The sequence below is a fragment of the Ailuropoda melanoleuca genome, chromosome 2 (assembly GCF_002007445.2).
Source record: "Ailuropoda melanoleuca isolate Jingjing chromosome 2, ASM200744v2, whole genome shotgun sequence".
NCBI lineage: Eukaryota > Metazoa > Chordata > Mammalia > Carnivora > Ursidae > Ailuropoda > Ailuropoda melanoleuca.
In genome coordinates this window covers 35,721,967-35,740,432 of record NC_048219.1, presented here as the reverse complement: position 1 = coordinate 35,740,432, position 18,466 = coordinate 35,721,967, and the positions used below count along the sequence as shown (strand labels likewise).

Sequence of the window (18,466 nt, the reverse complement as noted above, 5' to 3'; positions counted from 1 at the left end):
GGATTCTGTGCTCAAATATGATTTGTAAATGTGAATTCAAATGAGATTTTTTTACTGAATAACTTCTGAGAATCTTTATAATCTGTATTATGGATCTCTAATAGGGATTAAGATTATTTCTCAGATTTATTATTTCTTTTCCTGATAGCCACAGCCACATTTGCCAATTACTATAAAAGGATATTGATGGGGATCTGATATTTACATACGAGCATATGGAGGCAGAAACAGTATTTCCTTTTTTTTTTTAATGGACAGGCACTCTATTTTAATGTTCTCTTGGTTGTAAATGTTAGAAACTGAAATCCAGCTAGCTTAAGCCATAAAGAAAAAAGGACCGTCTGGGCGTTCTGTAGAAAATGTGGGAGTGGGGCTGGCCTTGGGCAAGACCAAATCCATACAACCAAACGCTGTGTTCAGGAACTCTTCTGATTTCTCTCTCTGCCTCTCTGTGTTAACCTCATCTTTTCCCCGCCGCGGTGGTGTGGCGGCAGGCAGAGTGTGAAATGCTATCCTTTAGCATTTAAAAGTGCCACCAGATGTTTTACATTAAATTACACTGAACTGATTGTGGTTAACTTGTGAGGATTCTTAAATTAGAGAATGAGATGAGTTTATCACAGCAAATGTCACAGAGCAGCATTTCAGTGAGCATTTATGGAGCACCTCGTGTCTTCCGCAGGAGTGTCAGTATGCACGTAGGTCATCATCAGTTTTGGTCTTCCTTCCCGTACAATATTTCCACTCCTCAATTCTGTCTGCTTGATGTTAATCCTTATGTTTTAAAAGAAAGTCAAAATCCAGGAGATTTTGGTAGCATACTGTGAGGAGGGTACCATACTGTGAGGAGGAGGCAGCATATGGACCAATAAGATACCAGAATTAAACAAGGAAAATATTTGGTTTTAAAGTTGGAATTTTCCTGTCTTTATTCATAAACATATGCCTAACCAAATATCCTGCCTTCTCTGACTGGGGGACAGGCAAGCAGGCATGAAGAGGCTAAGGTACTTGTGCACATATGCTTGGAAATGGATTTCTCACTTTAAATGAGGATCCAAGGAATTTCATGTGTTATTGGGATTCTTTAAGATATCCAGAACTCAATGTCTTTGAAACCCATTTACTTAATATTTTCACACTTAGGTTCTTTCTTTGGTGATGTCATTGCTTTATATAAAGCTTTGCTTATATCAAATTATAGAGCTCATTTGATTCAGCAGCTGCTTTCTGGTACACAAATGCCTGAACTTTTGAGAACAAATTGTTCTTTTCTTAAAGATCTCAAGCTGAACCTATTGCATTAAGAATACTGAGGCGCAGGATTAGAGTGTTTGAATTTCTGCAGTAAATTTCCCTAAGTAAGACATTTTAACAGGTATGGCCACGTTAGCTTTAGACCACTTTCAAAATGGGGAAAAAATAAGTTTTCAAATGTAGCCAAGTGAGGGGTAGCCTTATTCTACACGTCATTTAATATACTTAACATGTGATGTTGACTACTTTAGTTTTTAAGAATTATTTTTTCAGCAAATAAAATGTTTTTAATATAAATATCATAAATTATATTAATGTTTTTGTCCCAAATATATTTTTTCCAATTTCTCATAGACCTTTTACATTTGTCCATCATCTTTTTGTTTATTCTTCTTTCTCATTCTCTCCATCCTGTTTTTTTTTTTTCTTTTTGCCATTAAATATTGTTCCCCAGTGAATAGCAATGTTTTTCTTTTGGGCTATGATCCCAGAAACATATTGTGCATGAACTCAAGACCTATAAAAACATACTTTGCTTCACAGTGTTTATGACAAAAATCCAGGAAAATCCTCTTTAAAAAAATAGGTCTAGTTATTTCATCTTTGAACCAAAGTATAAAAAACATAATGCACATATTACTAAAGTAACCTTTACGTGTCACTATATTTACTGAAAATACTTTAATGAGTATCTGTTTGTTAATAAACTTTTGAAGTTTCTTTTTTTGTTCTTAAAAAATATGGAAATAGCAGTGTGAATTTTAGTAGTATAAAATAATACATAGAATTAATTCAGCCCTTTTGTGCATTCAACAAAAATCTAAACCAGTGCTTATAGTCTTTCAATTATAGGTAACTGTTGTGTATAATTACTGTATGTATAGTTGTTCATAAGGCAGTTCTGAAGATTTTAAAACAAACATTCATTCTTTGTGCTTATGTATTTTATATATATGTTATGATGGATTGATTAGACATTTAATTTTTTTATTAGAAAAAATATGAGACTATTTTGATTTCATTTCAACTTCTTTCCTCACTCACGCAATCTGGATGTTTTTAACTATACCAAACCCACTGTTGTGGAGTCTGCCAAACAAAAAGAAAAGAAAGTTTCCTCTGTTAAGTGGAGATAAGATAGCCACAAATCAGAAAGATGAAGATGGGTAGAGGGAAAATGGAAATATGAGTTGGAGTGTAGAAAGTTGTTGGAAGGAAGTATGTCAGTGTACTTTGTGACAATTTAAAAAAATTCTCTGCATCATAGAAGAAATTGCTTTCATTTTTATTCCTATTAACATTACAGAGTAGATCTCCTTAAGGGACTAATAACTAGAAATTCACAGAAACAGCATAATTTCAAGACATTAATGAATTTTAAAATTTATAAAATATCTCATTAGTTTGATATTTAATATAGATAATTCATTTTAGCACTGAATTATATAGTGCTTCTGTGTTAGTTTTTAACGTTTAGACACCAGGTTTGACTTTTCACACATAAATTTCTTTAGAAAAAAGTTTTTTACTATAGCACTGGAGTACACAACACAGCATATACTATTGAAAATTTTGGCTGATTTGAACTGAATGCAATATACCTTGTGAAAAGTGTAGCTTTGTACGAATTAGAGGCAAGTTGAGAAGCTAAAAAAAGGTAGTTTTTAAAAGTGCTTGCTTTTTCTTTAGGACCTTGAAGTTCTAAATTTCTAGTATCACTTGAGAAGTAATGAATAAAATAAAAGTTGATATGATAAACTACAGAAAGTAGGTTTTTTTTTTTTTTTAAAGATTTTATTTATTTATTTGACAGAGACAGAGACAGCCAGCGAGAGAGGGAACACACAGGGGGAGTGGGAGAGGAAGAAGCAGGCTCACAGCAGAGGAGCCTGATGCGGGGCCTCGATCCCACAACGCCGGGATCACGCCCTGAGCCGAAGGCAGACGCTTAACCGCTGTGCCACCCAGGCGCCCCCAGAAAGTAGGTTTTATGCCATCGATGAAAATGGGTTTAGTGAGCACCAGTCAGGTATAATAAGTTGAGATCCTGCTGTAGAGGAACTTAAATCTATCCCAGAAGTGTTCTGATAGCAAGATTCCATTTATTATCAGAAATAAAATGTTTCCTTGGGAACTGCAGATTTAAAATAAAACTGAGTTATCTTGATTTTATCTTGTTTAAATTGTTTGAATTTTTTAAATTGTTTGAATTTAGTAAAAATTTTAAAAGCCTAGGCTTTTCAGTCTGGAGCATGAGCAGGGCTCAAGTTGTAGGTTCACTTCTGTGTAAGCCAGTTTGTTTTGTCCAAGACATAGCCTACTCCCTTGCCCTGAAACATACATATACTGTTGATCAAAGGAAGGAATAAACCTGTAATCACCCTATATCTATTACCAGTACTACAAAAGTTGATCAAAGTCCTTGATAGTTCAGTAGATGTAGGACAGCAGTATATGAAAACCAGTAGACATTTTATAGATATCAAGTCTTTCAAATAGCCCTCTGTATTATTTATTTAATCCTGATGTGATTTGTTGGGGAAATAAACTGGAAAACTGAGGAGACTGATAATTTGTGTAGCCTCTGCTCTGTCATGTGACCTTAATTAGGTAGATTTCACTTAGTTCACTTTTCCTGTGGACAGATATTTATTTAGTGAATTAAAGGAAATGTTCAAAAACGAAGAGTATCTTTGTTTTTGGTTTTTTTTTTTTTAAGATTTTATTTATTTATTTGACAGAGAGAGACACAGCCAGTGAGAGAGGGAACACAAGCAGGGGGAGTGGGAGAGGAAGAAGCAGGCTTCCAGTGGAGGAGCCTGATGTGGGGCTCGATCCCAGAATGCCGGGATCACGCCCTGAGCTAAAGGCAGACGCTTAATGACTGAGCCACCCAGGCACCCCAAAAACAAAGAGTATCTTAAACTGGTTTTGAGACTAATCCCAAAGCTGTGTTTTCTTCAGGAGATATAATGTATGAATCTTATTCATTTCTTGAGGAATGATGTTTATATTGGTTATTTAGGATTAATGCTAACCAGTCTTTACATCAAATGAAGTCAGGGGGTCTGCATGCATACTTCTGGCACTTTGTAGGAATCTTGGTGTTTAATTTAAATGTGACTAATCAGATGGTTTTAATGGCCTCATGTTAAAATTAACCACACACAGAAGTCAGCTATGAACACAAAAATGTAATTTGACTTTTAAAAGAATATATTTTTGGGGAGAAGAACTGGGATGGACACAGGTGGCATCATTGTCCTCTAATTGCAGGTAGTTGAGTCATTTTACTTTTTTCACCATGTTAATACGTCTTTAGGAGATGATTTAATCTTGCCAGTGTTAGTATTTGCATTCTTCATATGGAGAAACTCTTAAGTGGGTTAGATCACATAAACGGGTGCATTGATAGAGTCATATAAAGTGTTCTTAGTTTTCCTTTTTCTCCTTAATTCATTCATAACATTTGAAAGTTGTAAGGTAATTTGAGTTACCTAAGCTGATATGACTTCAATGACAGTGCAAAGACATTAATGTGGGAGCATAGGTAGATAGCTATTGTTAAAGGTTAGGTATTAAAGTACTTAACTAGTAACCACATTTTTTTCTTTAATTAATTTATTAAATGTTACCTAAATATATTCAAACAAAAATACATTTTCCACTAACAAAATAAAAAATTTATAAATTACAAACAAAACTGCAGTATTAATAAAGTTCACATAAAGTAAGCTCTCTTCTGGTATGGTAAAAAAAAATATATATATATATATCTAATGTAAAATTTTTTATTTTAACCTTTTTTAACTATACAGTTCAGTGGCATTGACATTCAAAACGTCATACAACTGTCACCATGATCTATTTCCAAAACTTTTTCATCACCCCAAACAGAAACTCTGTACCCATTAAGCAATAGCTCCCCATTTCTCACACCTCCCAGTCCCTGGTAACCTCCGATCTACTTTCTGTCTCTATGAATTTGCCTATTCTAGGTATTTCATATAAGTGGAATCATATATTTGTCCTTTTATGTATGGTTTATTTCATTTTAAATACTGTGTTCAAGGTTTATTGATATTGTGGCATGTATAAGAACTTCATTCCCTTTTATGGCTGAAGAATATTCCATTGTATGTATATACCACATTTTGTTTAGCTCTTCATCTGCTGATGGACACTTGGGTTGTTTCCATGTTTGGGGTATTATGAATCACTCTGCTATGAATGTTTGTGTATAAGTATCTATTTAAGACCCTGTTCAGTTCTTTTGGGTATATACTTAGGAGAAGATAAACTTTTTTTTTTTTAAGATTTTATTTATTTGAGATCTAAGAGAGAGAGAGAGGGAGAGAGGGAAGGGAGGGGGAGAAGCAGGCTCTGCCGTGGGAGGAGCTCCCTCCGCTAAGCAGGGAGACCCACATGGGGCTCGATCCCAGGACCCTGGGATCATGACCCGAGCCGAAGGCAGACGCTTAATCAACTGAGCCACCCAGGTGCCCCAAGATAAGCTTTTATTTAAAGCTAATTGAAGAGAATATCTTCAGTGTTTTTTTTTTTTAATTTTTTTAAAAATTTATTCGACAGAGATAGAGACAGCCAGTGAGAGAGGGAACACAAGCAGGGGGAGTGGGAGAGGAAGAAGCAGGCTTATAGCAGAGGAGCCTGATGTGGGACTGGATCCCATAATGCTGGGATCACGCCCTGAGCCGAAGGCAGACGCTTAACCGCTGTGCCTTCGTGACCTTAGATTGGTTAAGTCTTTCCAAACAAGATCAAGGCAGACGCTTAACCGCTGTGTCTTCGTGACCTTAGATTGGTTAAGTCTTTCCAAACAAGATCCCTAAATTGTAAATCATAAAGAAAAAAATTAGTGAATTTGAACACCTTAAAACAAAGAAATTCTGTTTTAAAAAAGATACCATAGGTGTGGACCAACTTAACACTTAATAGACTGAATAAAAGGATATTAGCAACAGGAATTGATATGTGGAATATACAAATCATTTCTGCAAATCAACAAGAAAGGATAGATCCTAATAGTTAAATGAGTATAGTAAACTAATAGGTGATTCACAGAATCACCCAAATAACTAATATGTAAATAAATACTTCAGGGCATTTACTCTAAAAAAATTGTAGTGCTCTCCACAATGGGTCATGTGCAAAGATTTTTGTCTGTTGTAGCCTGTTTGTGGTAGCAGGAATTTGGAATCAACCCAGACGTGTGCACGAATAGGAGAATGGACGCATCCTCTAACACTAGGCTGCAATTACAGGCACTTACCTAGATGTACATACGCTACATGGAGATGTCTTAAAATTACAGCATACTGTGACAATAGTTTAAAACTGAGCAAGGTCAACAACAATATTATTTGGGCAGATTAAAAATACATATTCAAAGAACATGTTTTTAAAAAATAAATATGTATCCAGCTCATATACTAAATTAAGTGTATGCTCACTATTTGTGTGGATAGATGGTGAGTAGGGGTTGTAGAGAATTAGAGTGGAGATCAGAGGTAAAGAACAAAAAAAGGGAATTTGGTGACCACTTCTTAACATTTGTTACTTTAATGTATATTCCTTTTTCCTGGTTTACTCTTTTTGCTATAGACTTTGCACTTATAGAAAAACCTACCTCTTTAAGTAAACAATTCAAGTTTTTTTGCATTTAAGCTGCAAATAAAATTTTATGGTAATGAGAATCAGAAACAAATTAAAGAAGAATTTAAATTCCACCCAGTGCCTCCAAACCACCACCATTTCCATAGGAGAGTGTGGTAGGACAAAATATACCCATGTCAAATCCTGGGAACCTGGGAATATTACCTTATTTGAAAACAGAGTCTTTGCAGATGTGATTAAGTTAGGGATCTAGATATGAAGAGATCATCCTGGATTATCTGGGTGGGCCTTAAATCCAATGGCCAGTGTCCTTATAGGAGACAGAAGAGGAAAAGATAGACACAGCAAAGAAGGCGTTGTGAAGACAAAGACAGATTGGAGTGACATGGCCATAAGCCATGGAATATCAAGGAGTACTGATTGCTGTCAAAGACTAGAAGAGGTTTAGAACAGATTCTCCCCCTTAGAGTCTCTGTAGGGCATGGGGCTGTTGGAGATAACCTTGATTTTAGACGTCTGGCCTTAGATCAGTGAGAGAGTAAATTTCTCCTGTTTTAATCCACTAAGGTTTGTGGTAACTTGGTACAGTAGCCACAGGAAACTAATAGAGAGGGATATGACATTTCTTTCTTGTGGTTATAAGGTTTCTTACGCAAGAGACCTTGATACCCATTATACAAAACAGCTTCCCACAGTGTCGTGGCCCTCCTGTTTCTCTTTTGGAAGATCAAGACCTGTAACAACCTCTTGGTCCATGAATTGGACCCACACATTTTGGAAATCTGCCCCAGCTTATCGAATGGAAGTACTTCGTGCTGGCTATTTCTTAGCGGAGAAACAAACTTATAATTTTAGGTTTCATACTCTGTTGTCAATGAACAAATGGACATAGGCATATTTAACTGAGTAAAAAAATTCCCAGCATGGCATATTTTAGACTTGTAATTTTATAATTAGTTTAATAATATACTCAAAGGAATTTATAATTGGCACATGTATTGTACATAAGTATATATAAGATGCATACAAATATTTAATTTTTTGATTTTGGTGAGGGAATATGGATATGAATAATTGAAAATTTTACAACAGATAGTTTTCTTAAACATTAAGTAGGATGAACAATTTCTTCTTTGATGGGATAGTTTATAGACAAGTATATTGACAATACCTTTTAGATGTCATTTAATGTCATGGTCATACAAGATAATAGAACTTAAAAAGTACCCTATGGATCAGCTTGTTCTATTCCTCTTTATATGGATAAAAAAACCTGAGATCCAGAGAGGATTCCTCCTACAGCTAGTTATGGACAGCCTTCTCTTCCAGTTCTCCTTTCCTCTGGTGCTTTCCCACAGTGACTGAATTTCATAGTCTTTGGGGCAGCTCTTCAGATCGTTTAAGCAGAGACTAGCAATGAGAGCCATGCTTTGATGTTCTGGCAGGGGGCACTGAAAACTAGTGAGTTATCAGGTGTTTTCGGCTACAAGTGACAGAAACCTCAATTTAAATTTTCTTTAATAATATGGTTGTTTACTATATCATACCAAGAATCTAGAGATAAGGTAGTTTTAAGATTTGTTCATTTAGAGCTAAAGGACATAATGGAGGACCCCCCCTCCCATTCTCCTTCCTTCCTCCCTTCCATTTCTCCCTCTCACCTTTGTTCTTTCTCTTTGCCATCTTCAGGTTCTTTGATTAGCATCACTTCATTATATAGTGACTTTCAGAAAAAAATCCACCTCCCCCCATTTCTTCTTAAGGGCAGATATGCCAACAATGAACTTGCATCCTGGGTGGTTGGCCAGAATTGGATTCCGTGCCCAGCAGACCTAGTCTCTGGAAAGAGGAGTGGAATTCCCGTGATAGAACTGGTTGTCGAGGTGCCACAATTACATAGTTTGAGTGGAGAGAATGGTACTAAAATGGCTAAGTTAGATGCAGAGTTGGATCACATATTACCAGGTAATAAAGCTGTATCCTTTGGGGCTCTCTTCTCTACAGAACAGAGGAAACAAAACAAAAACACAAAAACAACCCCTTACTATTTTTCTACATGTTAACTACTAACTTTACAGGATTGTAAAACGTGTGGGTCCTAATTGGTTTTTGGTTGGTTTTACATTTCCCGAGAGAGGCAGGTAAGCCTGAGGTAGGCTTATTAGAAATGCATGATATGAAAAGATCACCTAATCATATATTTTCCTTATTTCCAACCTTGAATACTTTTTTTCAACAGGAATAAGTGTGATTATTAGGGGAGATGACAAAGGAAGAAAAAGAGAATGGGACAAAAGTCCTGGTTCCTAGCTATACACATATTCCTAATTAGGCAGTTTTTTTGCCATATGATTTGGTTTATTTCTACAGGCTGGGCTTTACTTTTTCTTTGTTCCCCTCATATAGTCTCAAAACATGTGACTCGTAGTCACTCAGTGTTCTCTTTCTTGGCTTAATGCTCAGAGTAATTTCCTCTGGGACCTTGGCCACTAAAAAGGTTTTCTTTTTTTTTTTTTTTAACTTAAAAAAAATATTTATTTATTTATTTATTTATTTATTTATTTATTTGCAAGAGAGAGCCGGGGTAGGGGCAAAGGGAGAGAGAGGGAGAGAATTTCAAGCAGACTCCAGCTGAGCACGGAACCTGACACAGGGTTCCATTCCACGACCCTGAGATCAGAACCAGAGCCGCAATCAAGAGTCAGAACGTATAACCCACTGAGCCACCCAGGCACCCCAAAGTTTTATTAAAATCTTAAATAACATTCATAAATGTCAAACCAAATTAATTTAATCTTTGGAAAATAAGTCAAAGTGCATAACTACCCAGCGTGGTATTTAGCACAAAAATGCTTTGTGTTATTCGAATATTAATATTTATATTTCACTAGTATAAGCTCTTTGTGGGCAGAGATTGTATCTCATTCACTGTTATGTGTATAATGCCTAGCACAGGGCCTGGAGTGTTGTAGGAATTCAGTATTTGTCAAATAGTTTTAAAAACCAAACTTATTTTTAAAATGAAGCATGCACTACAACAGTGTTCTTCAAACTCTGGTTGTATAACCCCTGAAAGAATTTTTTTAAAAATCCCTACCCTCCACACGTTTTTAAGTTGACATTTAAGTTTTCCATCATAAGTTTAAATAGTTGCAAAGGATATAATTTCTGGTTTGCAAATATTGACATATTTAAATAAAACTGTTACATCAATTTAAAAATGTATCCAACAGAATATAAATACCATAGAATTTTAAATATCATTCATTTAAAAAAGTCATGAATGAACCCTTCACTAACCATTGTGATTTTTACATAGTTTCTTTTTCTCCTTGAATGTGTATTTCTAGTGCCTTTCTCCCACAGAATTTTATCCTAATGTAATATATTTTTATGCTTGAAAAATCTTCTACTGATCAGTTTCATTATCATGATTTTCATGATTCATTAAAATTAAAAGATTATAAAATTTTCTGTAATTACTGGATTGTCATTATAATTGTTGATACACAATTGATCAAAACAGCATAAGCATATTACATATTATAAAAATAATTTTGCAAATTATTTTTAAGCAAAAAAGTAAAATATTACTGGGAATGCATCTTTTGAACAAGATGAGGCGGAGCAAGCATATTTTTGGACTCTTGATTAAAGGAAATTTCCTCAGGCACCTGGGTAGCTCAGTTGGTTAAGTGTCTGCCTTTGGCTCAGGTCATGATCCTAGGGTCCTGGGATCCGCTGAGCAGGAAGCCTGCTTCTCCCTCTCCCTCTGCCATGCCCCCTGCTTGTGCTTTCTCTCACTCTCAAATAATAAATAAAATCTTTTTTAAAAAGTGATTTAAAGGAGATTTCCTGAAGTCCACCATTTTGAATTATCTTTGTTTGGCACATCAGAGGCAATGTCCTATGTCATAAGACGTGCTCTGATGGCAGGTGTGGTTTATGTCCTCAAGTTGGAGAAGGGACCACAGAGAGAGGGAAGTGGGAGGGGAGCTAACATGATGCCTCCACCATAGCTCGGTATCAGGGGGATCACTTTTACAAAGAGTATTTATGGAAATTAAGGATCTCAAAATTGATTTCCTGAAACCATCTTGGCTCACATACACCTTGGTAAATCTTTGTGTGCCCCTAAAACTACAGTTGGAAGATTGCTACCTTAAAGAATAGTTTGTAGGGATCGTGTTAACTGGATTGTCAGAAATGTGATGAAGTGGGCAAGATGACTAATGAGCATGTGTTGTTTTTTTCTATCTCTTCCGTTTTACATAGTTCTGGAACAACTGTCAGTCACACTACCGCACCCTCCACAGGCACTGGCCTAGCCAATCACATTAATCCTATTCCCTTGGCTATAGTAATTTGTCCAGCAGTGGGCATAAAACCCCAAATCAGTCCTTCCCTGGAATTGGTATACAAACACTGAAGGTGGGAAGAGCTAAAAGGCCCAGAGGCCAGACCAAGGGCCTCAGGGGGCATGGAATAAAACCCTTGAGGCCTGGGTTCCTGCAGCTCTTCTGATCCTGTGATCCTCCCAATACCCTTTTCAGCTCCAGGAGCCACTGAGTTACTTTTTTTTTTTTTGGCTTAAGTTAGTTTAAGTTGCATTTTGGTGCTGCTGAAATAATTTAGTAGCAACTGAGCAAAGTGAACACAAAGTATTGTGAAAACGTCTTTTGTAAAATGGTAATTTTGGAAATTTTCTCTTCTAGATCGTTGGACCTTCAGATGGAAGTAGTTACATTATAGATTATTATGGAACCAGACTTACAAGACTGAGTATTACTAATGAGACATTTAGAAAAACACAGCTATATCCATAAATATTTTTAAAAAGAAACAGTAAGTCACATGCATGTATAATCTTTATTATGGTGTATTATCTGTATAAAATTATGAAAATGTGAGCGCCACAGGAAATTTAAGGAGGTCATCTAATGTGACAAACCTCTAGTTTTGCTTACCTAGAAACAGGTCTCTGTTTCCCTGAAACATCTCTAGTCTTTTGTAAAGCAATTTTATTGCTCCTGCATTTCCTGATTCAGTCTCTCTTTTGCAGAGATTACGGTAGAAGACAGAGTTCACAACAAAAAGATAACATCAAAGCAAAAAGATATTTCATAGTATTACATGATGGTTATGAGGAAAGTATGTATTGTAGAGAGTTCAGTACAGCATGTCTTTGCTGCTCTCCTGCTTTCCTGGGGTCAATATGATCCTTAACCCTCTTCCTTCTCTTCTTCCCTAAACCTGAAGGTTGACTGAGTCTTAACCCAGAACTACTGTAAGTACTTACTACCTAAGGTTTGGCTGTGTCCTTGAGAATTATTAACTGGCCGTAGCTTTACATAAGTAGTACACTTGGGTCAGTCAGAGGTGTCATCAGTCTTTGTGCTTCAACTCTCTGGTTCTCTAAGACTCTGTTACTACAAGGTTTTTATTTCCAGGGCCGTACATTAGTCTATTCTAATAAATAATCTTCCAATAATGCTAGATTTTTCTCAGGATTTTGATAGACTATCAGGAAAATGATTCCCTAGCACAATCTTCTCTGCAGTGGAGAAGTCCTATATAACATGTAGGGAGCGGGGTACTTTTTAGGTCATAGTTCACTTTGAACCATCTAGCAGCTCTCAGAGGGAGAAGGCAGAGAGAAAGATAAGCTAGACTGTTTTTTTTTTTTTTTTTTTAAGATTTATTTATTTGAGAGAGAAAGAAAGAGCACCCGTGCGAGCAACGTGAGGGGCAGAGGGACAACCCTCAAGCAGACTCCCCACTGAGCATGGAGACCACCATGGGCTCAGTCCCAGCACCCAAGAGATCATGACCTGAGCCGAAACCAAAAGCCAGAATCCCTACTGATTGAGCCACCCAGGCACCCCAAGACAGGCTAGATGTTTTGGCCATAGTCCTAGTCCTAGGGTTTTCAGTTGATTCTGTCTCAGAGCGTGCTTCTAGAGGCCAGGAGAGGAGCAGACATTTATTTTCTATGTTGTAGTGTATAAATAGGGTATGAAGTATAATTCTGCCATGAAGGCAGGTGTCTTTTCTTTTTTCACCTAAAATTATGGGATCTACTTCATAGTTTTTTCCTTTTCTTTTTTTTTAATTAAAGATGTTGTTTACTTATTTGACAGAGAGAGATAGCCAGTGAGAGAGGGAACACAAGTAGGGGGAGTGGGAGAGGAAGAAGCAGGCTCCTAGTGGAGCATGGAGCCTGACGTGGGGCTCGATCCCAGGGCTCTGGGATCACATCCTGAGCCGAAGACAGATGCTTAACGACTGAGCCACACAGGCGCCCCTATAATTATTTTCTTGAGAGTTGAACCCTGTTAGGATCTGAGGAATTTATTCAACTGATTGTCCAAAAAGTTTTTCACATCTTTTCTTATAAACTCTAAGAGTCTTTAGATCTAAATGAAGCTCTGAGATCCATCTGCCTCTTCTTACCAGGGAATAAATTGAGACCTGAGTAAGTCGAGACTGAGCTACGGCTAGTCAGTACGAAACTGAATGTAGGATCCAGGGTTCGGTGCCTTGCCTTTGTGCTTCTGCACCGTCCACCCCACCCCATCCTCCACCAATGCTGTCATTTTGCAGTAAGCATCTTCATTTTGGAAATTGTCAGTCCGACTTTGTGAGAAAGCATGTATAGTTTCACATAGCCCTAATTTCATACTGTAAACTGTTGTGTCTCTTTCAAAAGTATACAGGTTGTTTTTAAACCATAATGTGGAAAAATTAAGCAAATGCAATTTAGAAAGTAGTTTCATTCTCTGGTAGTCTATTATATAAACTTTTAATTTGGATTCCAGACTCAGATTTGATATTTAAAACTTGAGGGGCTCATTGAGAAGGCAGATCTCTGCACTGTCATTCTCACGATCTCCTACAGATATGTATAGAAGCACTGCAAGAGAGAGAAAAAAAATGTCCTGAGTGAATGAAGCGTTAAAATGTGTATCTACAGTAACCTCATTTGACTCTTAAAATACTGTGTTTTAACGTATTTCTTTTTTCTGTTTTAGGATTTCGGCTTCCTTGATTCCAATAGAGCACTCTCAGTCTGTGGATTTCCAGATTTTCCTTTCTTCTTCATATACCACTTTATGGATTCTATATAACTTTTTGTTGTTGTTGTTATTTTTTGTTTTGTTGTTTTACTTAAAAGCGTATTATTCTGAGATTTACGTAATTGGATTTTCTTTGAGAGCCATGTGATGACTGAGTCTTAGGCTACTGTCTCTATGAGATAGATAGCTTATTACCCTGATATTCTTTAATGTTTTTTCCAAAGGCAAATTGCCACTTGTCATTTTCGCTTCTGAAAAATAAAAGTATGACTTATTCACAATTTTTTTTTAGTGCTTTATTATCAAGAAAACCTTCAATGTTGAATATAGCTGTCTTCCGCATTTTGATCCTTCAAAGCAGTTAACCCACAGTGTGAACAAACACCATTCACTATATTGCCTGGGGCCGCAGTTGTGTATGAGAACCCACCTGTTTTTCCGCAGCTTTCAGCTCGGTCTCTGCCTTGGTATCCGTGGAGCGAAAGATCACCGGGGAGTCTGAAACCTTGAGGCGACGTGGATACTCTGGCACCGATTCAGGTCTCTGAAGTGTGAACCTTTTCCTTTTTGCTTTGGGAGTGACGGACGCACTAGCTTTCGGAAGACCAGCTGCTGACTCATCTCGCGCGGTAGTTATATTGGAAGCTGGATGGACAAGGTGGGAACACCAGACAGATGACGAATGTCTCCCTTCTGCTAGCGCTGCCGGGCAGATGCGGGCACAGTGCCTTACGGGATGCCCCGGCGTCTGAGGGAGGCCACCCCTGTGCCTTTGCACCGCCTCCCTCACCACGTTTGGCAGAGTTGTAAGAGGATGGAAATACAGGAAATGTTATGTCCTCAGAATACTGTCATCGTCATGCTTTCTTCAGTAACAGGTATAACGATCTCACAATTACCCGGCTCCTCAAGAGTAAGAACCATATTGGGGCGCCTGGGTGGCACAGCGGTTAAGCGTCTGCCTTCGGCTCAGGGCGTGATCCCAGCGTTATGGGATCGCCCCACGTCAGGCTCCTCCTCTATGAGCCTGCTTCTTCCTCTCCCACTCCCCCTGCTCCTGTTCCCTCTCTCGCTGGCTGTCTCTATCTCTGTCGAATAAATAAATAAAATCTTTAAAAAAAAAAAAAAAAAGAGTAAGAACCATAATATTTTCTTCCTCATTTTACTCAAAAGTGTACAGTTATAGTACAGTTAGCTTCATAACACGTTAGTCATGCAGTAACAGCTTCTGCCGTTGGTGGGAGATTATGCGGTATTGATACGTGAAATGAATTTGGATTGACTCCTCATGTACGCCAGGAATGGCCTCTTGGATTCATTTGTTAGTTAAAATACTGAGTGTCTGCTACGTGGGAGGCACTCTTCTAGATGCAGGGGTGCAGTAGTGAACAAAACACAAACATGCCTGCCCTTCAGGAGCTAATGTTCCCTGGGGACCGACTTTTCACAGTGATAGTGTTTTTGGCTGCAGTTAAGCTAGCTGGTTGATGCCCATTTTCTAGTATTTCCTAGGTCCTTTTGGTTGCAAACAGTGCTTTGGGGTTTAACCTCAGGGTCCCCTAAGCCCAGATTTGAAAGTCTTAATGTTTCTACAGCCATGTAAGTTCAATTATGTAAGAAATACCTGCAATCAAATCTTGAAAAGTAATCTTGATTCTTGCGTGATTGTTAGTTATTAACTTGGACAGTGAGAAGTCTTTTTCAAAGCAGGTGCTTCTCAAAGTATTTATTCATATAAGCTGTACTCTGAAAGGATTGTAGATAAAATCCAGAAATAAAGTCTCTTCACAATACATTCTTAAACCCATAGATTTTATTTTCTCTATAATTTCCTAAATTTACATGACGAGAACACTTCAGATTTTCCGGTTTGCCTAATTCTCTGTTGCCTAATACATGTCATTCTTTAACAAATGGTTTTTCTGTTATCTTATTATATTTATTTTTTATGTAAGTGCATTTGTTGCATACAAATGCAGTTTTTGTTTTTGTTTCGTTTTGCTTTCATGAAACACTATTTTATTTTGGCTATTTGTTAGTAGTGCCTGTGTGTACAGATCATATTTTGAGGCCTCTGTATGAAATGTTTTATATGCTAACTTTGCTTTTAGAGCAGAGCCAACATTGTGACATGGATTAGCGTGGTCGTTCCTTGGGTTACTTCTAAACCGTCTAGGGTGGGACGGAATGGGTTCTTTCAATGCTACAGAAACAGTGTTTCTATAGAAATATTTTCAAATGATACTACTTTAGGCTGAAAGAATTAATACAATTTCCAGAAGTACCTCTTTACCTGGGAGGATTTCTTACCTACACTGTATCAAAATAAAAGACCTCTTTAGGACATCAAAGATTGTGCTGTGTGTATGGCCAGCATCTGTTCGTGGAATTCCTAGGACTATAAGAAATATTGGTTTGTGGGTGTGTTTTGTTTTACAAAAAAAAAAAAAAAAGTGTCTTTTCCCCTTATTTTAACCTAGATGCTTAAGGCTAGGTTAAGCATATAATACTGATAGGCAGCTAGGAAGCTAAAACAGATCTGATAGCAAGAACTAGCAAAAAGAAAAATTAGTTCTTAAAAAGTACAAGTCTAAGATGTCAGTTCCTATTCCTCATTCAAACTCCTTAAATGTAGATATTCCCCAGGCTTCTGGCACCTTCTCTCTTCCTTTCTCTCATGAAGCCAGCATCCATTTTGCTTTTTTCTATTTACAAAATTAATACAAGTATAATGCAGAAATTATGGGAAAACGCCAAAAGAGTACGAAGAAAAACTCATTCCACAGTTCAAAGATAACGATGTTCATATTTTTATGTATTCCTAGTAGTTTTTCATGCATTAGCTTCTTCACGAAAATGGTATATTATCCATGCTGTTTTGTATCCTGCTTCATATTGTAAAGATTTTTCTGTTTCAATAAATATACTTTTACAACATTATTTTTAATGGCTTACAACATTATTTTTAATGGCTGCAGAATATGCCATGTCTGTATCATTATTTATTTATGTAATTCCTTTATGTATTCTTTGGTATTTAAGTTATTCCAATAAATCAGCAACACACATGTATGATTCTTTTTTCTCTAGAATTGCCATTCTTAGTCAAAAAATAATCATATATTAAAGTTCTTGATACCTATATACAGTCCTAGTTAACCAGGGTAATGGAGAAGTATTGGGGAATGATAGCAAATTCATTAGTTTGGCACAGGATGCTGAATAATTGCATTATCTAATGCCCTCCAGGAAACTTCAAGATAGAGGCTTTTTATGAAGGAGTAAGTAGGAGGTGATCCCAAAAGAAACAGGTGTAGTATGAACATGGGGAAACAAAAGAAGGCAAAGTATGTGGCCATGAAGTGAATGCTTAGTCTCAGAGATGAGAGACTTAAAGAGAGGAATAGATAATCTAAGAAAGAAAGAAAAGAAAGATCCCAGTGCACTGAAGGAAAGAGAAGTCTCCCAACATCCTTCCTGCTTATTCTTCCAATGTAACATGTAGCTGGGCCCACCAGGCCACATCCTGGTTGATAGCAACTTTATCAACTTTTCCATTAAAGCCAAACTCGACTTAGTATAGTCAATGATTGGCTGTGTGTTTGCCAAGTGTATCCCTTGAATAACTGCATAATGGCTGAAATTGAGAAATTGGGGCTGAAGTATCGTATGACTCTAAAGATTGCCAGGGATCCAAGATTTGAAGGATTACCATTCACACACAAAGGAACCTATGCAGATGACTGCTTAGTACAGAGAATAACTCACAAGTGTTACAGTGTGGCCACAGTTGACCAGGACCTTAAATGAAGGATCTGAAAGATCCCTGGAGTGCCCATCGTGTGCATTTCTAACCAGAGGTACAATATTGAGTGGATGCCAGATGATTATGGAGCCCCAGTCCTAATTCTCAAAAGATAAGAGTTTGTCTGCCTTCCTTTACCAACTTTTTCTGTTGCCCATTCATATAATAATAGGCTGTGGCATGAATTATTACTCCCTTTATCCATTTGCTCTGTTATAAGCTGAGTATGGTTAAATACACTCACTTTTTGACATTGCTTTGAAAAAAAAAAAGTAGGAAGCTCAATCTCAATGGTCTTTATTCTCCCCTACTGAGAGGGAAGGGAAGATAGGTAAATTCAGAAAATGATTTAAGTTACTAATTAAGAATGAATCAAAGAATTCTGAACAGCACCAAGTACCCAAATGTAGCTGAGTTGATGAGCATAGTAGCCATTACTTATTCCTATTACCTCTCTCTCTCTCTTTTTTTTGGTAAGATTGATTATTTGAGAGAGAGTGTGTGAGCAGGGGGAGGGGCAGAGGGAGAGAGAGAATCCCAAGCCGACTCTGTGCTGAGCACAGAGCTCAATGTGGGGCTTGATCCCACAACCCTGAGATCATGACCTGAGCTGAAATCAAGAGTAGGACACATAACCAACTGACCCCCCAGGTGCCGCTTGCTCACTCGCTCTCTCTAAAGTAATCTCTATAGC

At 37.2% G+C, this 18,466-nt stretch overlaps 1 protein-coding gene and 1 pseudogene across 5 annotated transcripts in view; both read left to right on the top strand.

The window, feature by feature from the left end:
• The window catches only part of TM2D1 (TM2 domain containing 1), a 43,888-nt gene extending 29,638 nt beyond the window's left edge, over positions 1 to 14,250 (top strand). Inside the window, exons 6-9 of one of the 5 annotated variants that reach the window (XR_004623235.1) lie at positions 11,607 to 11,736; positions 11,954 to 12,042; positions 12,151 to 12,178; positions 13,923 to 14,250. Coding sequence is in view for 4 of the 5 variants with exons in the window: in XM_019804797.2 (XP_019660356.1) it covers positions 11,607 to 11,717 (111 nt within the window). In the remaining variant the exon portion in view is untranslated. The other 4 variants (XM_019804797.2, XM_011230988.3, XM_019804796.2 and 1 more) reach the window with 4 other exon arrangements.
• A 3,041-nt stretch (positions 14,251 to 17,291) lies between these two features.
• Positions 17,292 to 17,988, top strand: LOC100481363 (annotated as a pseudogene).
• Positions 17,989 to 18,466: the final 478 nt, after the last annotated feature.